Consider the following 18,323-nt stretch of genomic DNA (forward strand, 5'->3'; position numbering starts at 1 on the left):
TAAGCATCTAATGGCAGCAACATTGAACGCTCCAATCAGTCTTACGCTCTGTCAGCAGCGCTCCCTTCTGCGACTCCAGGACTCCTCGCTCTGCTGTCCCGTCACGCTAAAACATTTCAGAGCAGCTGTCTCGCTTCGACACGGTCCACCGGGAGGTTGTTAAACTACACACATACAGGCTATTGGAGCTCCCACAATGGGCGTGTCTGGTGCCAAGTAATTGTGGGTGCTGCTCTGCATGTGTGCATCCCCTTTAAGCTCTCGCAGCCTCAGGCCTGAGTGTCATCCGTGGATGTCATCACTCTGCAGCAGTTTCAGAGATAACAGTATCATGAGTGATGGCCTGCCAGAGACACACTCCTGACCACATCGATCAGATAAGGCCATCTTTGGTGCCACTTTACCTAAAGAAATTAAGGTTCGTATCAGAAACATTGTTAGAAATTCTGTACATGTTTTTCAGAAGTGTCTTTTCATATTTAGAATACAGCTTTTACCTGCACAGTGAAAACCTGTGTGTAATCTGTGTCAACATCAAGCACTTTGTCTTATCTGGATATTGATTTCATTGTTAGTATCCATAGTTAATGCACACACACTCCCTGTCTGAGATTACATTCCACCCTGTGCTGATGTGGTGATACACTATTGTTTTTCTTGAAATATGATTCAGCCCGACCACCTCTGCCTGCCTGTGCCAGCAGACAAAGTTGAGAAAGAGAGAATGGAGGCGTTGGTTGCTGATGAGCCCATTATGGTGGGTTCTGGCTGTCAGGCCGACTTAAAGGCGACTTCCACCTGACAGCCCTGACAGCCGAGCCAGGCTTAATGGGGTCGGCAGTGCAGCGAGTCGAAGAGGAGAATCCCTGTGTGCAGATATTTTACCCCTCTCAGCAGTTTCCCCTTCCATCTTTAACCTACTTTCTCGCTCCTCTAACTTCTTTCCAGATACCTTGATTGAAATCCAGGGAAACTCAAACTATATTGGAAACTCAAAACTATTAAAATTTCATGATGATCGTTGCTCATCCGGGTGCATTAGCATATCCATTGTACCATATTGATTGGTATCAGAGCCATTACTGTTTTTGTTTTTCTTAAACTGTGTGGAGATGGAGGCACCCAGTAGAAAGAGTTCCTGTGTCTTACACAGTTCTCTACAGCTTTCATTTATTAAGACATCATATTCCTTTGCTCTTTTGACAAAATACTCTAGATTTTAAATTAAGTGGATAGTCTGTGATTAATCAATTATCGGTTAGATTGTAATCGATAAAGTTATTTGTAAAGCAAAAACACTTTTACTGACATTTACAGTACAGTACATTTTCTGGCTCCTCAAATATGGGAATATGCACCTTTTCTCTGTTTTAGATCATGTTAGATTAAATGTGCTGTAGAACATTTAAAGAACAATTTTCAAGCAATCTTTTGACATTTCATTAACTAAATTACTAATCCTAAAAATAAGCCACCAACAAATCAATAATGGAAATCTTAATTGGATAAAGCTCTAATTTTAAATTTAAATTTTTTCCTTTAAACAAACAAGAGTTATGTTTGCAATCAGCGTTTCTCACCAAAACACATTGTTTGTATCCTTGAGGTCTCACAAACATGTCGAATGCATTTCCTTCCTCATATATGATGATTAAAAAAAGTCTTGCATTATTTACATCCACGTTCTCTCGCTTGCTGTCTTCTTCTTCACCACCTTTGAGGGCACATTGTTTCGTGTGTGTGTGTGTATTACTGTTGGTCAACAGAATAGCATCAGACTGGGGTCAGGAATGTGTTTCAAGCTGCTCATGAAAAAATTGCTGCATAGCGCCACTAGTGGTCAAACTACCTTTACTGATTTATTCTACTTCACTGCATGTCTTTGTTCTATGATTAGTTCAATTATAGATGTGCTTTGTCAGTTTAACACTCATCCCTTTCACTACTTCAGTGTTAGCACTGATGAGTTTTTGTCATAAAATGTTTCCATCCTGTGTTCTCCAGTCTCGCTGTTTGTCTCCCCTTTATCTATAACTCTCCCTTTCAACCACTCTCACTTTGAAGGGCCCTCAGTGGGAGTTTGGATAGCGTTTGCCCCGCTTATCTCTTTGAAATGTTACCGTGTGCAGAGCCAGACATTCCCTTTCCCTCAGTCCTTGTGTGACTCAGTGAAAAGCATGACCTAAATTAACTACATTGATTTGGTCAGACAGAGACAATGTTAGAAGTGTTTGTGTTGCAGTGTTCCTACATCATGGTGGTTGGAGCAGCTTTGTGTATATGATTGTGTGTGTGTGTGTGTGTGTGCCCTTGAAGATTACTGTCTGTTTATATGAGTGGCAGACAAGGCCAGGCTGCAGTGTGTTTGAGAGATGTAGGTCGCGGTGCCTTTTCTGTTTGAACATTACAGTAAACTTGGCAGACTTCCTCAGATGCCATAGACCGAGCCTCACTCTACACTCTCTCTCTCTCTCTTGTCTGTCATCCTGTGGTATGTGAAAACACCTTATCTGTATGTGCCGTCTCTGCTGGGACTTTTCCCCAGCAGTCATTCTATCTAAACACACACACATTTGAACACATGCAAACTCACACTGTCAACGTACATCTCAGATGAAACCATCAACTGCGTGCCACAGTTCCGCCAGTCCTTCACCAAAGCTTGTAGCATCACTGCACACAGAGGAGGTTCAGTATGATAGAAGCTGGCACACCACCTCACACCCCAGCTGTAAGCTTGGCGTGGAGGCAGCGTGCTGTCTGTGAACATTACTTAATGGATTGTTTTGAAGGATATGTTGGGGATGACTCTGCTGGTGTTTCCAACACATCTGCTGCCTTTTATCCCTGTTTTACGCAGATGGAACAAATTCGTAACCTCTTAGGAGAATTGTTAGAGACGTCGTGCATATACAGAGGAGAAGTTGTAACGATCCTTTGTGCAATAAGTCATGCGAAGCAGTCATACTGGAGCTCAGTTCGGATGATGGAAGACTGATTTATGAACTAACTATTATGTCCTTAATGAATGAATCTCATGATCATTCTTTTCTATTAGTAGATAAATGCTTTGGTTTATCACATGTCAGAAAATAGTGAATAATGTCCAAACGTTGGCATGCAAATTCCTTGTTTGGTTCACCAGCTGTCCACAACTCAAATAGATTTGATTTATAATGAAATAAAACACAGTAAAGCAGCTAATTGTCACATTTGAGAAGGTGGAACGAGCGAATGTCTAGTATTTTTACTTGATAAGAAATGGCCATCGTCCGTTAGGCTGCAACACTAGTCTACAAGACTGTCATCCCATGTTGAGACGGAGCATGAAAGAAAATGAGAATGAGACTGTTTTCACTTTAGGTGGCACAAATCGAGGTGAAGTTTCAGCTATTTTGCCTGATGCAGTAAAGTAAAAGCCAATTCTCTGGCAGCAGGTGTCAATCTCACCCCCGCACTGTCTTTCCAGCTTAAAGAAAGTGTACTGCACTGTGACCTCTAATAGTGTCCCTGCGAAAAAGAAAAGAACAAATAAAAACTGAATTCCCCAAAGACACCATCGATCCACCTGGCTGCCAGACCTGGTGAAATTAAAGACAAGTGTGACGGACTAAAAATAACACTGGAGTCAAGTGTAATTTTCTCACAATCCCCTGCCGCTGTACCAACTTGAAAACACATAGATATCTATAGCCAAAAGTAATGGGTGCATCCTTAACGTGGTTCATTACGTAGATTTTACTTCAGCATTTCACAATAGCCATTCCTCTTTATTTTTGGTACAACATGTGAATCCACATACCTCGCATGTAACGTTGATGGTATTTCGGTAATGTACTCTTTCTGCCATTTTATTCTCTCACTAAGGTCCACATCTTGATATTGTTTTCGTTGAAAAGAAGCACAGAATCCACTTGTTCATGAAATGTAAAGTCAGGGGGCTTTTAAGGCAAAATTAGTTTTTGTCCCACCCAGCCTATCCCCCAGCCTCTCTAACATCACGTTTTTCTGCCTGCCTGTCTGTCAGCTTGAGCCACCTGCGGCTGAGACAAAGGTGAGCCTGATGAAAAGATGGTCAGGTAGGATGAGGACAGGAGCGGTGGGATGAGGAGGGGGGGGGGCAAAGATGGAGGAATTACCTTGGCTCATCTTCAACAGGCTCCATGATTTAACATTATTGAAAGATCCCCCTTTAACTTGGCTCCAGTCCTGCTAGAGGCTATGAGGACCTCCACACACACACACACACACACACACACACACCTTTACACAGGTGTGGGTATGCTTAATCGACTCTAGCGGTGGACTGTTCCTTATGATAACAAACCTTGACATCAGGTGTGATAACATTGTGTTACAGAGAGCACATGAGGGCCTGCCTTGAAACTCACTGGAGATGGCTTTTGATGAGCAGTTCATTTGTAGTAGTTGCTCAGACACGATGGCAGAGTGCAGCTGGAGCAGCTGTTGGGTTGAAAACGGAAGCATCCAATCAGACTCTTTCCCTCACCGAGACTTTTCCAATTGCCAACAATCCTAAAATAAATTAAGCTGAATATATGTTCTTTTGTCTTTTTCGGTCTATCAACAGGAGGCAGGCACAAGAATTTATCAGGTGGAGGTGTATGACCACATCATAGTGAGCTAGAATGGGGAAAAAAATGGCAATTCTGCAAAGAAAACATTTGTGTTTCTTCACCCACGGGTCTGTTTAAAATCATAAAAGATTAATTGGTCAGCCAAGGGCTGTGGATCCACATACTATTTCCACATACTACCTAAGGAGCGTCACCGACATGCTCTTTAAGCGAACTTTCCCCACTGTGGGATCAATAAAAAGTTTTATCTTATCTTCTCTTTATCTTTCAAGTTCTGGTTCTTCCATGACTGATATTTTTAAAATGGCAAAATAAAAATGGGATTCACGAAAGAAAGAAAGAAAGAAAAAAAAATTGTTTTGAGGAACCGAGACCAAACTGAGACAGAAACGTATTGCACCTCTAACTAATCTTTTTTTCTCCGTGTCTTGTCCCCGGTTATGTTTCTTGTGTGTTATGATCTCTTATCCTATAACTGTAGTGCATCTAAATGACTGCAGCTGTGTCGTGTTCTTCCAGCCTTAATCCAAGTCACACTGTTGTCATCTCCTCCACTGAGATGTGGGTAAATAGAGCAGAAAACATGTCTCTCACACAAAGCTTGTACACGGCATCGTGGGGGAAATGAAGGATTTAAGTGTGCGTGAGGATGTGTGTGCAACACATCATGTCTTGTTTGAGAGATGGGCCTCGCTGAGCCGATGGCACATGACTGTGAGCGTGTGTGTGTGTGTGTGTGTGTGTGTGTGTGTGTGTGTATGACTGTTGGATCACTCGCTCACGTCACAGCCTCACTAACGGGAAAAAGTATTTTCAGCTGTTGGGTCTGATGATTTTACGACAAAATAATTCACAGCTCGCCAGTATTGTCTAAACATCACATTCTTCCACAAGGCTAAGTGGTTGCCATGGCACACACTTAATGAACGGAAAACGCAGTAAAATGTTAACAGCAGCCCCATTCTAATCCTCTGTCATTTACTTTCCCTCTTTCTCTCTCCTCCCCTTCCAGTTCTGTCCATCCAGGCTGCTGCCATCCAGTTCACCAAGGAGCCCAAGTCCCAGGATGCCTTGCACGGCCGCAGCGCCATGCTCCGCTGCGAGGTCAGCGATCCGGCTGACATCAGTTACGGCTGGCTCCACAACGGCCAGTCCCTGGAAAACGACGAGAGGCGCTACCAGGAGGGCAGCAACCTCAAGTTCACCGCTGTGGATCGGCGGCTGGACGCGGGGAACTTTGAGTGTGTCGCACAAAACATGGCCACAGGAGAGGTGCTCCACTCCACCAATGCCTCCTTCAATATCAAGTGTGAGTGTTTCATTTCAAGCCGTTCTCACCCTCATTCTTAAAAAAAAAAAAAAAAGGTGAGTGAAAATTGCCAGCTGACAGGGTTTCATAATGGCAACAAGGGCATGCATCCAGTTTCTGATCAAAAAAGCAAAACAAAAGTGGCAGTATAAGATGACAGGTAGTATGAGCTGAAGGAATGTTTCCACCTTGTTGCCTTGGTCTTTGTGGCTTCCTCTCCCTCTCTCCAAAGGACACTGGATATGTGGGCCACCAAGCATGTGTTTCTTGTTGCTTGTATCTTTTTTTTTTCCCTTTTCTCCTTTGGGTAACACTCTCTTTTCCCATATACTATCAAAAGGCTTTTGTCTGGAAATTACTGAGCAGTGTAATTTACCTTCTCGCTATTTAATTATTTAGGTTTAGATTAACACTGCCCTCCTTGCTCCAGTGTTTCACTCACGTCAGGCTGTGGACTTTCCAAACGTTTTTGTCCCATTAAGGGGAGGCACACTAGTATCTTAATTTTGTTGTTTAGACCTATAACCAAACCTCAGTGTCCCTCTTAAGTTTCAGAGGAGGCCATGGGAATTCTGCACAGCCCTGTGTGGGATAAATAACAACCTTGTTCACGTATTGTGGAAGGCCCTCGGGTACCAGTTGTTACTGAAAAGTCTTTGTGTCTTACAAACACTGGGTTTGTACTGATGGCAGCAGCAAGCAAAAAGAGAAAGCAGGGTTAAAAATGGCTCCATCTGGAATATGTTGTCTTCTCTAGCTACATTCAGCCGGGAGGTTTTTCTTTTGCGGTGAAGTTAATTTTCAAAGGCTGATTACAAGAACAGATGAGTGTCCAGACCTCCTAGTAGCAAACTGAGAGACAGGCCGGGGGGGTGGGGGCAGAGGCAGAGGTTTAACCCCTGCTCCATGATGCGTCTCCACCAGGGGATATTTGTGGTCTGTGATGTTAAGCACCCACGCTGAATTATTACATTTTGAGCCAGATGAACCAAAGAAGCTCATCAGTTTTCCAAACTTTGTCTGATCTGAGGGGAACTGCTTTTATGCGCTGCAATTAAACATGATCGAGTGTGTCGATAAAGCTCAACTGACATACTCCCACAGATTAGAAAGAAGAAAAAACAAGTTAGACATGATGTACCAGTTCTTAAAGCCTGCCATTGTGACGCAAAATAAACTGCATGGTCTGCCAGTTCATTAATATTCCCACGCATTGGAAAAGAGAGGCATGTTTTCATTGGAAGGATGGTGGTGTATTCATTGTTTTTGGTTTTATGCTGAGCTCATTTAATCATGGAAATCTATTTTTTTGATCGGTGTAGATGGGCATAGCTCTCGCACAAATAGACATTTAGAGAAAAAGTGTCAACATATGGTGGTCTAAATATAAGATAAGGTGTGACTTGATCACCAGCGTTGTTGCAAGGCGTACACAAATCACAAGAACATCTGGCATTACTTTTACACTTTAGAAAAATGGTTTGTTTAAGAAAATGCATATTAAAGCTCCAATAATGCATATATTTATATTAACGATAGATTAAATTACTGTGGCACATGAAAATTGTAGCTTATAGTGATAATTATCATCAACTCTGCAGCTCCCTTCAGCTATATGGGACCTTCTTGTCTTTCAGCTCAGTTTTTGTACTTTTGTACCAGGACAGCTGGACAATGTCAGCGACCAGCAGGCGCCCACAGTGGAACATTTAGCCACTGAACAGTCAGATATTTGGTGGCGTGGTGGAATATTGTCTGCAAAGGACTCATTTACTTTCACAGTCGAGACCAAATTAATGCTAATTTTGCTCTACATCTGCTTGATGTGCAAATAAGCAACTACTAACTAACAAATTTGCCACACAACTTTATACGGTGATGAGAGATCCAAGATCAGTTAATGATAGTTGAACTAAATATATCTTCAATGAGGACATGGAAAGTCTTATGTTTGGCCCTTGAAACTCCTCAATAAGTTGATCAGTCTATCCAAGGCATAGTAACAAATGTGATTGCTCTTAGGTTATTTGTAGCTTGATTTGAAATGACAAATGCACATGATATTTGCTTATTTTTGGGTGTTAATGAGGCTACATGTGCACGCATAGACTCTCCATCTGCCTCAGAGGGTGCTGATGGGGCATCATATCTAGCAGCCTTTCACTGAGGCCGCTTCAATTGGCTGCTTGAAGAGGCTTTTAGCAAATCCACTACGAGGACAGGGCTGTGACACTGAGTACACTGCCAACGCATTTCTCCCTTTTCAGATATAATCACAGGTGCATAAAGCAGATATGAGCTGCATATACATAGCTGAGAGGCAGATATTAATGTATGTAGTGTTATCAGTGCAGTACGCATTAGCATACTGCTGGAAATTATAAGATCGATAGCTTTGTTTAATAAGAATAAAGCAACACGAGCAGAGGCCTCATGCAGCACTTCAGATAAGAAACCACTTTCAGGAGAATTTCTGCCCTTTGTTAAATAGAAACAGGATCATTTACAGCACGGCACATTTTCATCTGAATCACACATACAAGGTAAAGTAGCATGCAATCATGAATCACCCTTAATCACTTTTGTATGCTACATCTGTCTGTTTATATCAACACATTTGTCTCTCTGTCATAATACGCAGGTTGGCTGACCATCTCTGGATCACTTTAGGTTTATCAGACAATGTTGTGACAGATGTTCTCGTATTTCCCCAACATGCACTTAACAAACGATAAAGCCGCATTCAGCTTTAAAGTAAAGCCCCCCCCCCGTGGCAATAATGCTGCATGTGCATTCGCTCATGTGTGTGCTAGTTTGCGTGCGTAGTAGTAAAGTGGGTTGTGGGGGTGGGGTGGGGTATTCCATATGTACTGTACGTGGACTGTACCAGAGCAGATTGCTCCCCCTCCCCCTCCCCCTCCTGGGCCTCTGCAGAAAGAGAGTTAATTTATCTTGCTCTCAATGGTGGGTGGGCAAATCCTGCCAGTTGAGAGTTATTCAGAGTAATTATCCCCCCTCTGTTTTCACTAATAGAGGCTTTAGCCCCCCTTCATCCCTTTGTCCCGCCCGGTCACTGGGTCTCCATGGCGAGACCGCGTCCAGCAGAGGCGTCAGGCTCAGGCATCACTATTGTCAGCGTGTTTGTTGGTCCTGGAGGCAACGCTTCGCTTGACTTATGGTAACAAGATCCAGACTGACAGTGTTTTGGAAATCAATGACATAGCTTGTAGAAAGAAGGGACAGTAAAAACGCAGGCAAGCGGCAAATTTTCCTCCCTGTTCAATCTCTCAAATCACAGAGCAACTTCCACACAAGCACATGCACATGCTATCTTGGTTTAATCACACAGCGTGTGTCCTTAACCTACATTTCAGCGGATGCATTTTCAAGCATCTTTACTGATCATCTTTACTGTGCAGCTTTCACATCCTGCCACGATTCCGCCGACTTTGTTTTTTTCCCTTCTTTTGTAACCTGACAAAATGCAGCTCCTCCTGCTTAATGACCCAGACTCCATCCGTCAGCTTCTCCTCTGCAGAGTGACTATGCTCCACTGTCGGTGTGTCTCTTTTTCCTCTTCCTTCCTCATATCCTTCTGCCTCATCGCAGCAGCAGCAGCAGCATCTCTCTGATTTGGTTTGAAGCCTGGCCTGTTGACCTCTGTCAGCCACAGCTGATAAAATCTGACACCTCGTCTGAAACGGCAAGCTAAGTCCGTCACGCTTTTCCCAGGTCTGTGCTGGGGCACATAGTTTACAATATGAAGCCACTCTGCCACATGTTTTAGTTATTTCTATACCCACATGGTGCTGTCAGTCAAATCATATCCCCAGCACTCACTCCCCTGGATAACACTATCCACCCTGCATCTCTGTCGCAGAAACCCCTCTCCATGGCAACAAATCAGCTCACTGAATGAAACAAACGAACACACGCATACAGCTGCCTTTTGGCATGGTGAAGAATGAATGGTCCAAGCATTTGCCTTGACAACATCCTCACAATTCATCTGTTATCATCCCTGTGTTGATAGAGCTTCCTGTTCTGCCTCCAACATAATAATTATACGCCCCTAATTATGGTGTCAGCTGCCAGGCCTGCTCCAACACTTAGTCATGCATTCTGATAGGGATTACGGGGAAGTATTTGCCGCTAATAGGCTATGAAAAAGCGCCTTCTGTTTGCTGAGTGGACAGCTGGAGAAACCTGAACTGTGAATAGAGCCGAGAGTGGAGTAAAGGGTTAGAATGTGTGACTGTCAGAAAATCCAGGCCAAATTGGAAATGAAATAATACCGTGAATTGGTTTTAATCTGCTGGCCAACCAAATAAGCCAGTGGAGTTGTCAGGAGTGGTTAGAAACTTTAGACAGTCACAAGGCAGCGTGTGTTTATAATTGCTCATTGTTCCAATGATTATCAGGTCACAGAGGTCAGGCAGTGTGTCCTGTACTGTGGATACTTTTTTTCTATTTTGTGTAGGTCTTTTGTTTGTCTCTTCAGCGCTGGTGTCTCTTACTGCTCACGCTATCTATGGCTCTTATTTCAGACTCACACTGCTGGAATGTAAAATATTTTCATAAATGTTAAAAGGGTTTTTCCCAATAAACACATACCAGACACTGAGGGGTTAAAACCTGTAGGTTGAATTCTTTTTTCTTTTTTTTTCAATTGGCAATAGACTGCGGAAAAACACACATGGACTCTTATGAAAGTAGCACTGAATATCACTTTAAAATCCAGCCATGTCTTATGAGGTTGACAGTTTGACACCCACCTGTTACCTGAGGCAGGTTAAAACACATTCTGTGCTTTCAATTGCAAATGTCAGCCGTACTGCAGATGATACTTGTTCCATCCAACTTTTTCTTACTCTCTCCTCCTCCTCCTCCTCCTCCTCCTCCTCCTCAGTGATTCACTGTTTCCCCGTCTAGTTTTGTCAGTCCCTTAAGCTTCCAGTGCACTAATAACAGGTCTGTCTGAGTGTCTGGCCCCAGGTCCCCATAGCTGGAATGGCCCTCATCACCTCCTCCTCCTCACTAAGCTACCGGCGCTATTGACTGGAACGGCCTTGACTGAGAGACATAACCAATTAGCATCCTCTGCAGTACAATTGCACACATGCATTCATGCTTAGGGGCTCAGCAACCGTGTTTCATACCGGCGCGCACAGATATATAAACACACATTTCATCCACAGTAGCTTGATGTACACACTCTCAAAGTTCTTGGGGCGTCTGTGTTAGGAGGAACCTAATAAGCGATGCCTGGCTCAGGTGGGATATAAGCGAGCCGTGTGGAGGCCTTGTTACTGTAGAGATGGTTTCCCATGATCCCCTCAGGTTCCTGTGTAATTCACTGTGATACATCTTCCTGTAGCGCCCCCTATGACCTCACAGCGGTGCTGCATCCTTTACCCCCCTCTCCATCGCTGTCTCAGGTGGAGGCTCATGCCATGCATATTTCATAGATGATCCAAAGAGCAGCAGAGATGCAGCCGCAGTATTCAGCCACAGGTCATAGAAAGCTTGATGGAATGTCTTACACTAATACACGCACACACACAAAACCCCCATGGACTCATGCATAAGCCAGGGCAACCCAAACAAACATGCTCTTGCAGTGACTGGATGTATGCACCTAGTAACCACGGCGAGAGTACAGTTACTGCATGTTGTACAACCACAACTTATATATCATCACATAAATAACAATTAGCTCTGGTTCTCACTCAGTGAAAACATGCTGTATTTGTATAGTCAACACCCACAACATGGGAAGGGGAATTCCAGGTAGGAAGGCATGCCACGGCTGTATTACAGCCATATAAGGTCTCACTCATCAAAACACTCTTTAAATAACTCAAATATTTCTTTATTCACACTATAGATGTCAGTGTGCATCTTGCTCAGCAGCAGGCTGCAATTTTATCTGCAGATAAGCAAGCAGGCTTAACTCCCTGGAGCCACCGCAGTCCTTTTTATTGAAAGAGGGATGAAATGCTTCAGTACATCATGAGATATATCTGCTAGTCTCCCTCTGACATTTGAAAGAATCAGGCACTGAAAAATAATCATATGTTACCCATCGCTTAGGAGAAGGTAGGAATGATTTGCTGGTGTGATGATTTGTTGAAATACTGGATGTAGTTGATATATGTACTGGGTCATAGTCTAATGGTAAAACCACTCGTTTCTCACTGCACCACAATGCGTTCGCCTCGACGCATTCAGGGGGCGACCGTGGATCAATGTCCCACCGTCTGTTTTCACCATTTGTTCCGCCATTGATCAGGTTTAATGTTACTTGTGGGAGTGATGCCTCTCATCTCGTTGTTGTGGCATGGTGCAATAATGTAGACACACCTAGTCATGTTTGAAGACATTTTGAAGATACACTGTTCAAGCCTTTCCAGAGTTATAACTGGGAGGTGCCATGGCCAACTGTTGCCTTGTTTTTTTTCTCCCTTTCTGTCTGATTTTATGGGCTGCTCTGACAGCAGAGCAGCCCTTTTAACTGAGTAAGTCAATGGTCGGTCCATTAAATGTCCATAAAAAGCGCGGTAAAGGCCCAGCTCGCTCTTGAGAGTGCAGGACAGTGGTATGCTGATGTAAGCTGACCCAGTGATGTTGAAGCTCTCTGCTCCGTCTCTGTTCCTGAGTCATAGTGCTGTCACGGTGATGTGCCCAGCGCTGCCCTCATCCCTACAGCGCCCATTAGCATCGGCGTGTGTCCCGCGAGGACAGATGACAGGACGACCACTTAACTCAATTTTTCCTCCTGTCCTTCTCCTCAATTATTCCTCCAATCCTCCTATGCTCCCTCCCTCCCTCCCTCCCCCCCGCTTACAGTCTGCTCTCTTTTTCTTCTCTCCAGGGTTAGAAACTGGTGGAGTGACTTTAAAGGAGCCCGATTCAGAAGGGGAGATCGAGAGCTCTTCTCCAGTCACGTTGCGCTGTCATATTGATGGACACCCACGGTGAGTCTCCTCCCCTGTCAGCTCTAGTTCACAGTTCACAGGGTTAAGGATCATGTTGAGGACTGTACTGAAAAACTATTCTTCTGTCCTTGTTGGCCTCTCTCATGGCCTTATGTTCCCTCTTTTCCTGTTCTTCTACTTTCCCCCCTCTCCTCACCTTTGTATTTCTTCTTCGATCATCCCGCTCTTCCCCAATTTACCCCGCCCCCCCTCTCAGGCCGACATGCCAGTGGTTCAAGGACGGGGTGAAGCTCACGGAGAAGAGCCACCAGATCAACAACAAGGAGAGGACGCTCACCTTCAAGAGTGCCAGTCCGGACGACAATGGCCTGTACTACTGCTGTGCCAAGAATGCAGCCGGACATGTCTGCAGCAACAGCAACTTCACACTCAACATTATAGGTGTGTGGATTTCCAGTGTGTTGAGCTGCTGCAACATATAAATAATCAATGGTCCATTGGTTGATCTTACATGTTTCTCTTTTTAGAATAGCCTGTAGACCTGAAATGAACAGTTGTTATCATTATTGATTAATCACCAATTATTTTCTGGATTTCTGCTGCCGTGGTATAACGTCAACTAGTGAAAAATGCCCCTCACAATTTACAGGGGCCCATGGGAACGAATTCAATTGTTCTTTTTTTTTTCTTCCAACTAACTGTCCAAAACCCAAATATATTCATTTTGCAACAATATAAGACACAGAGAAGCTGTAAATCTCCACATTATTTAAGGTAAAACCAATAATTGGAGTTTGTGCTCGAAAATTATTTGAATGATTCATGATTTGGCCATTACTGTCACGTCAATTAACTAATTCATAATCAACTAATCGTTTCAGGTCTAGTTGCCGGTAATTAATAATCTGATGTTTTCCACTCCGAGTGAATTTTTCCACATTTCCACACCTCCCAGGAAGTGTGCTGAGGGGGTATATAGACCATTAGTGGTGTGAGAGAGCAGGAAGAGAGAGTGATTGAGTTCCTAATGTGATTACCTGAAAGAGTACGTTAGCATCTTCCTCCCCTGCCAGCCATGCATACAGAAACAACATCATAAATATCTAGCGAGCGAACAATAACATCGGCTCCCTCAGCAGCGCCGTGGTCCTGTTGATCTCCCTGCAGAACTGTAGCTTTCACAGACAGTTTTGTGTACCGTCTTGTAGTGGGAGATTATTTGTTTTTCTACAGGCTCTCAACATGACTTTTGCTGTTTACACTGTGTGCGTAGAGTGTGTGTGTCTCCTGTGTATTATCCACTCTGTACAGTACATACAGCAGCACATCTGTGCGAGAAACCTGATGCCCTGTTCCACTCTAATTAGCCACCTGTAACACACACACACACACACACACACACACACACACACACACACACACACACACACACACACACACACACACACGCTAGGTTAGCACCTGGTTGAAGGAAGAATGGATAATTGTTGAGTTTCCAGTTACCAAGTTACCGCCCTCTGCTCTTCTATAGGGCCTCACCTTAAGGAAAAGCTGACAGATTTAGACGGCTTTTCAATGCACGGTCACAGCTCTTTAAGATGACGTTTTCCCACCGACTTCCTGGGTGGGCCAGGTGTGTTCTGTGTGCTCGCCTTTCTTTTTCTTCACACCAACCAGTAGCCATATCCTACTACTGGCACCGTGCCTCCATTAGCTGTTCAGATTTGAAATGCTCACACGTAAACCTGGATTAGGGGTATTTTCACGTTCCCGTTTCTTTATTGAGCTCAACGTCCCTCAGCTTTGTATTTGTAGTAGAACAATCTCTTAAAATCTGTGTAATAATTACTCCTCCTGTAGGTTGTACTTTACCAAATCTTTGGTTTTTGCAGGTTTGAGCAGCCTGGAGCAGTTTTAGCAATAGTGGGGGGGGGGGGTTAGAGGGCACCTGGCAGAGTGGAGAAGGTCAAAAGAATGTGTATAGAGGGAAAATATTACACAATTAAAGCATTTTATGGTGATTTTGAAATTGAGTGCAACATCCTGAAACTTCCATTGTTGAAATGAAATGGAAAAATACAAAATGACCAGTGTTCTTCATTATTTATCCTTTAAATGATATATCAGTTGATCATTCAGGTCTAGATTGTTCATGTTTTCATAGCAGTCGACCCCACTTGAATCCTCGTAGCCCCAATTTGTTGGAATAGCGTGACTTTAGATCTTTAGAAGAGAGATGATCTCCTGTGTGTGACTCTACAATCCAGAAGGTAAAGAAAGAGGAGAAGATGGTCCAGATAAGCTGCAGGGTCTCTTCACTGACCTCATTAAGTCTCCCCGGGGCCCCTTAGGTGTTGACACACACCGTCACCTGAAGGCTACTTGCTCACCAGCCCCACGCTGCTGTTGGCAGCTTTTAATAAAGCCCGGAGTAGATCGGTGCGATGCACAAGCATCCACGCAGTTGGAACTTGATGGTCTGATGCCTGCAGATGTAATCATCCAAATGTTTGTCTACCTCTCTAACAGATAAGAGTTTTCCACGGCCGGTGGTCACTCCTGAGAACCAGGTGGTGTTGAGGAACGAGGAGGCCGCGTTCCACTGCCAGTTCACCGCTGTGCCGGCCCCCACGTTGGAGTGGTACCACGAAAACGAGCTGCTGGCAAACAAGTCTCGGTATGATTAGAGCGAAATCCTCCTCTCTGCATCCCTCTTTTCTTTCTCGTCATATATCTCAGACTCCCCTCTCACTCCCGCATCCTGCCCCCACTTCACTCCCTCTCCTTACTTACCATTATATAAGCCCCAGCCTCGGGTATTCCTTTGAAGCCAATGAGGTGGAACCTTTGCATCAGGCTCTCAGCTTTCTCTGTGCAACTCTTGAGATGGATTGCACATTAAGGAATATTATTACTGGAACATAGTGCTGTGCTGTAAAGTTTCTCTACAGTCCACTATACATCACATGAGCGGCCTTTCTCTCCAGCCTATCATGAAGGACTTTGCAGGTCTGCAGTGTTCAAGCTCTGAGCGGAAAAACCCCTCAAGCTACAATCAGCTTACCAGCATGTCCCCCATAAACACATAAGCAGTAGATAATAACCAATCTCTATACCAAATGTATCCTCAGGGTTCATAGCACCTCTATGTGCTCATACATAGTCTCATTGCAGGCAGCCTCTTCCACATGGAGAGGGAGAGGCTGGTTTTCGATTTTAAAGTGATTATTGTGTTCAGTGAGTGGGCGAGGGAGGTGATGGACTCCAGCATCAATAGTTAGTCACTTGTGTAATGAGCTTGTCAGCGGCGGGTACGGTCACCTAGGTAGTGATGACTCAACACCTGGATTACGGAGGATGGGTAATAAGCCTGAACATTAAAACACACACACACACGCACAGACTGTATTCCAAGGCAGTCTGGTGTTTTGTGTTTATTGATCTGGGCTGATTTCACGCCAGAAGAATGCAGCTCTCTGCAGGGGATATCATCTGTTTTGCACCTGCACTGTTTATATACCCCCACCCCCCAGATTATGTGTGAATGTTTGATGTAGATTGCATTTCATAAGTGTGAAACTAAGAAAAAATAAACCAGTGTAAGCTCAAGGCTATTTTTGCAGACAGAAGAAATTCTGCCCCATGGGTCAAACCAACTCTGGAGGCAAAAATGTGAGACCACATCAATTCTTTCTACACAGGATCCCATGTAGCTATAAAGATAATTGCCTTTTTTTTTTTTTTTTTTAAATCTGCCTTTGTTTGCACTTTGTTTTGTGATTATTTCAGACCACTTCCTCTGAGTGAAGTAATCTTCCACAGACTTGTTCTCTATCTCTCAGGGTAGAAACGTACACAAGCTCCCAAAGCTCATTTCCCCCCCACTATTGAGAGGAAGAGAAGAGATGACACAGAAATATCACCTCTCCTGAGGGAATCCAATGCAGAATCCAGGATGTATCCTGCTTTTTGAAAACTCTTCTCAGGAATTACACAGCATCCTTAAAGCACCCCACTGTGTCTCTACTTATTCTTCTTAGCTTTACATATTCACTTTTCCCATGAGCTTGAGAATAACTTTGTCATATAGTCGTGATGAGCTGCTGAGTTGTCCGGTCTGTGGAGCTGATTTCTGTGCAGCGTGGGGCATGCAGCTCCTTATCTGTCATCCCTGAGGCTGGCTTAAGGTCAGCCTTTAATTACTTCTCATCCCGTCCATCACTGGCACTGATACTCCCATCAGCCTGCCAGAGGCCAGGGGCCAGCCGTCCTCCTAAAGCATGAGACTTTTTTAAAATTAACTCACTATGTAGGTCACTTTTCTTTGTGTTCTGTGGACAAACTCTTAGCATTAACTTGAACCTATTTGGAGCAGCAGATGGCTTGGGTTTAGTGAATCGGGGCAATTCAGATAGCATCAGGTGATGAGCCAAGCACAAAAAAGTAGGCCTATGTTAAGATGGCCTACAATTTCTGACACTCAGCTCTGTCTGGTGCTCCCAGCAGGCAAAACAAATGCTAACAATGATTTTCAGATGTCATCTTAGCGAGATCTGATTGTGCAGAGCATTTCTCTGACCTCTGCTGGTCCGTTGCTGTGCCTTCATGTACATAGCTGGTGCCCTCATTTTTCCAGAGCTGAAAGTGTAAAGTGCTCAATCTGTTTCTTCTCCACAGTGTGTTCCTGCTGTCCAACGGCACCCTGCTGATCACCCAGGTCAAGCCCAGGAACACAGGGACCTACAAGTGTGTTGGCCGTGGCCTCAGAGGGTCCCATGTTACACTTCAAGCCTCCCTTCTCATAGCTGGTACACACACACACACACACACACACACACACACACACATATATATATTTGCAGTTGTTGAACTGGTGAGAGATAAACACCTGTGATTCTGTAATCTGAGAGTGAGAGGGGCATTTGGATTACATATTTACCCTGCCCTCCATCTCATTCTGCGCTCACCTCCCGTCTCCCTCTGGCTCTTTCACTTAGAGCCAGATCCCTCCAATGATAATCACATTCCCTTATTGACATCCGGCCCAGCTGTATCCACCACACACACTGGGCTGGAGCATTTTCCTGCTTCCCCTCCTTATTATTTCCTCCAACAGTCCAGCCGTTTGCCAAGCTTGTTTAGAGCAAAGTGTAACAGCACCTGGCTGAAGAAAGGTCAGGAATAACATTAAATAACACACCAACCTGACTCAAACTTGCTAACAAGGAGTGTAATTATGACATTGTGAAATGCTTAATGTCATTACATAAACCCTAGCAATTTTCATCCCACATCAGTAGACAATTACTTGTCAGAAGTGACTGCTTCCAGATGTGCAGGTGTGTTGAACCACATCAGAACTATCACAAATATAACTTTTATAACAAGTCCAGACGCATCAAAGTTGTGTTAATATTGCCTGCCCTTCTCCTGTCTGTGACTTTAAAGAGAACTCCCTTTAAACAACTTTTTTAAATG

General features: G+C 44.0%; 1 protein-coding gene across 1 annotated transcript in view; it reads left to right on the forward strand.

The window, feature by feature from the left end:
- Positions 1 to 18,323, forward strand: part of ptk7b (protein tyrosine kinase 7b) — a 68,963-nt gene that overhangs the window by 40,264 nt on the left and 10,376 nt on the right. The window contains exons 2-6 of the mRNA XM_070841273.1: positions 5,611 to 5,907; positions 12,782 to 12,884; positions 13,102 to 13,286; positions 15,375 to 15,522; positions 17,523 to 17,653. Of these exons, the coding sequence (XP_070697374.1) occupies positions 5,611 to 5,907; positions 12,782 to 12,884; positions 13,102 to 13,286; positions 15,375 to 15,522; positions 17,523 to 17,653 (864 nt within the window). The remainder of the gene's footprint in view (positions 1 to 5,610; positions 5,908 to 12,781; positions 12,885 to 13,101; positions 13,287 to 15,374; positions 15,523 to 17,522; positions 17,654 to 18,323) is intronic.

Source organism: Pempheris klunzingeri, chromosome 12 (genome assembly GCF_042242105.1).
Source record: "Pempheris klunzingeri isolate RE-2024b chromosome 12, fPemKlu1.hap1, whole genome shotgun sequence".
Lineage (NCBI taxonomy): Eukaryota > Metazoa > Chordata > Actinopteri > Acropomatiformes > Pempheridae > Pempheris > Pempheris klunzingeri.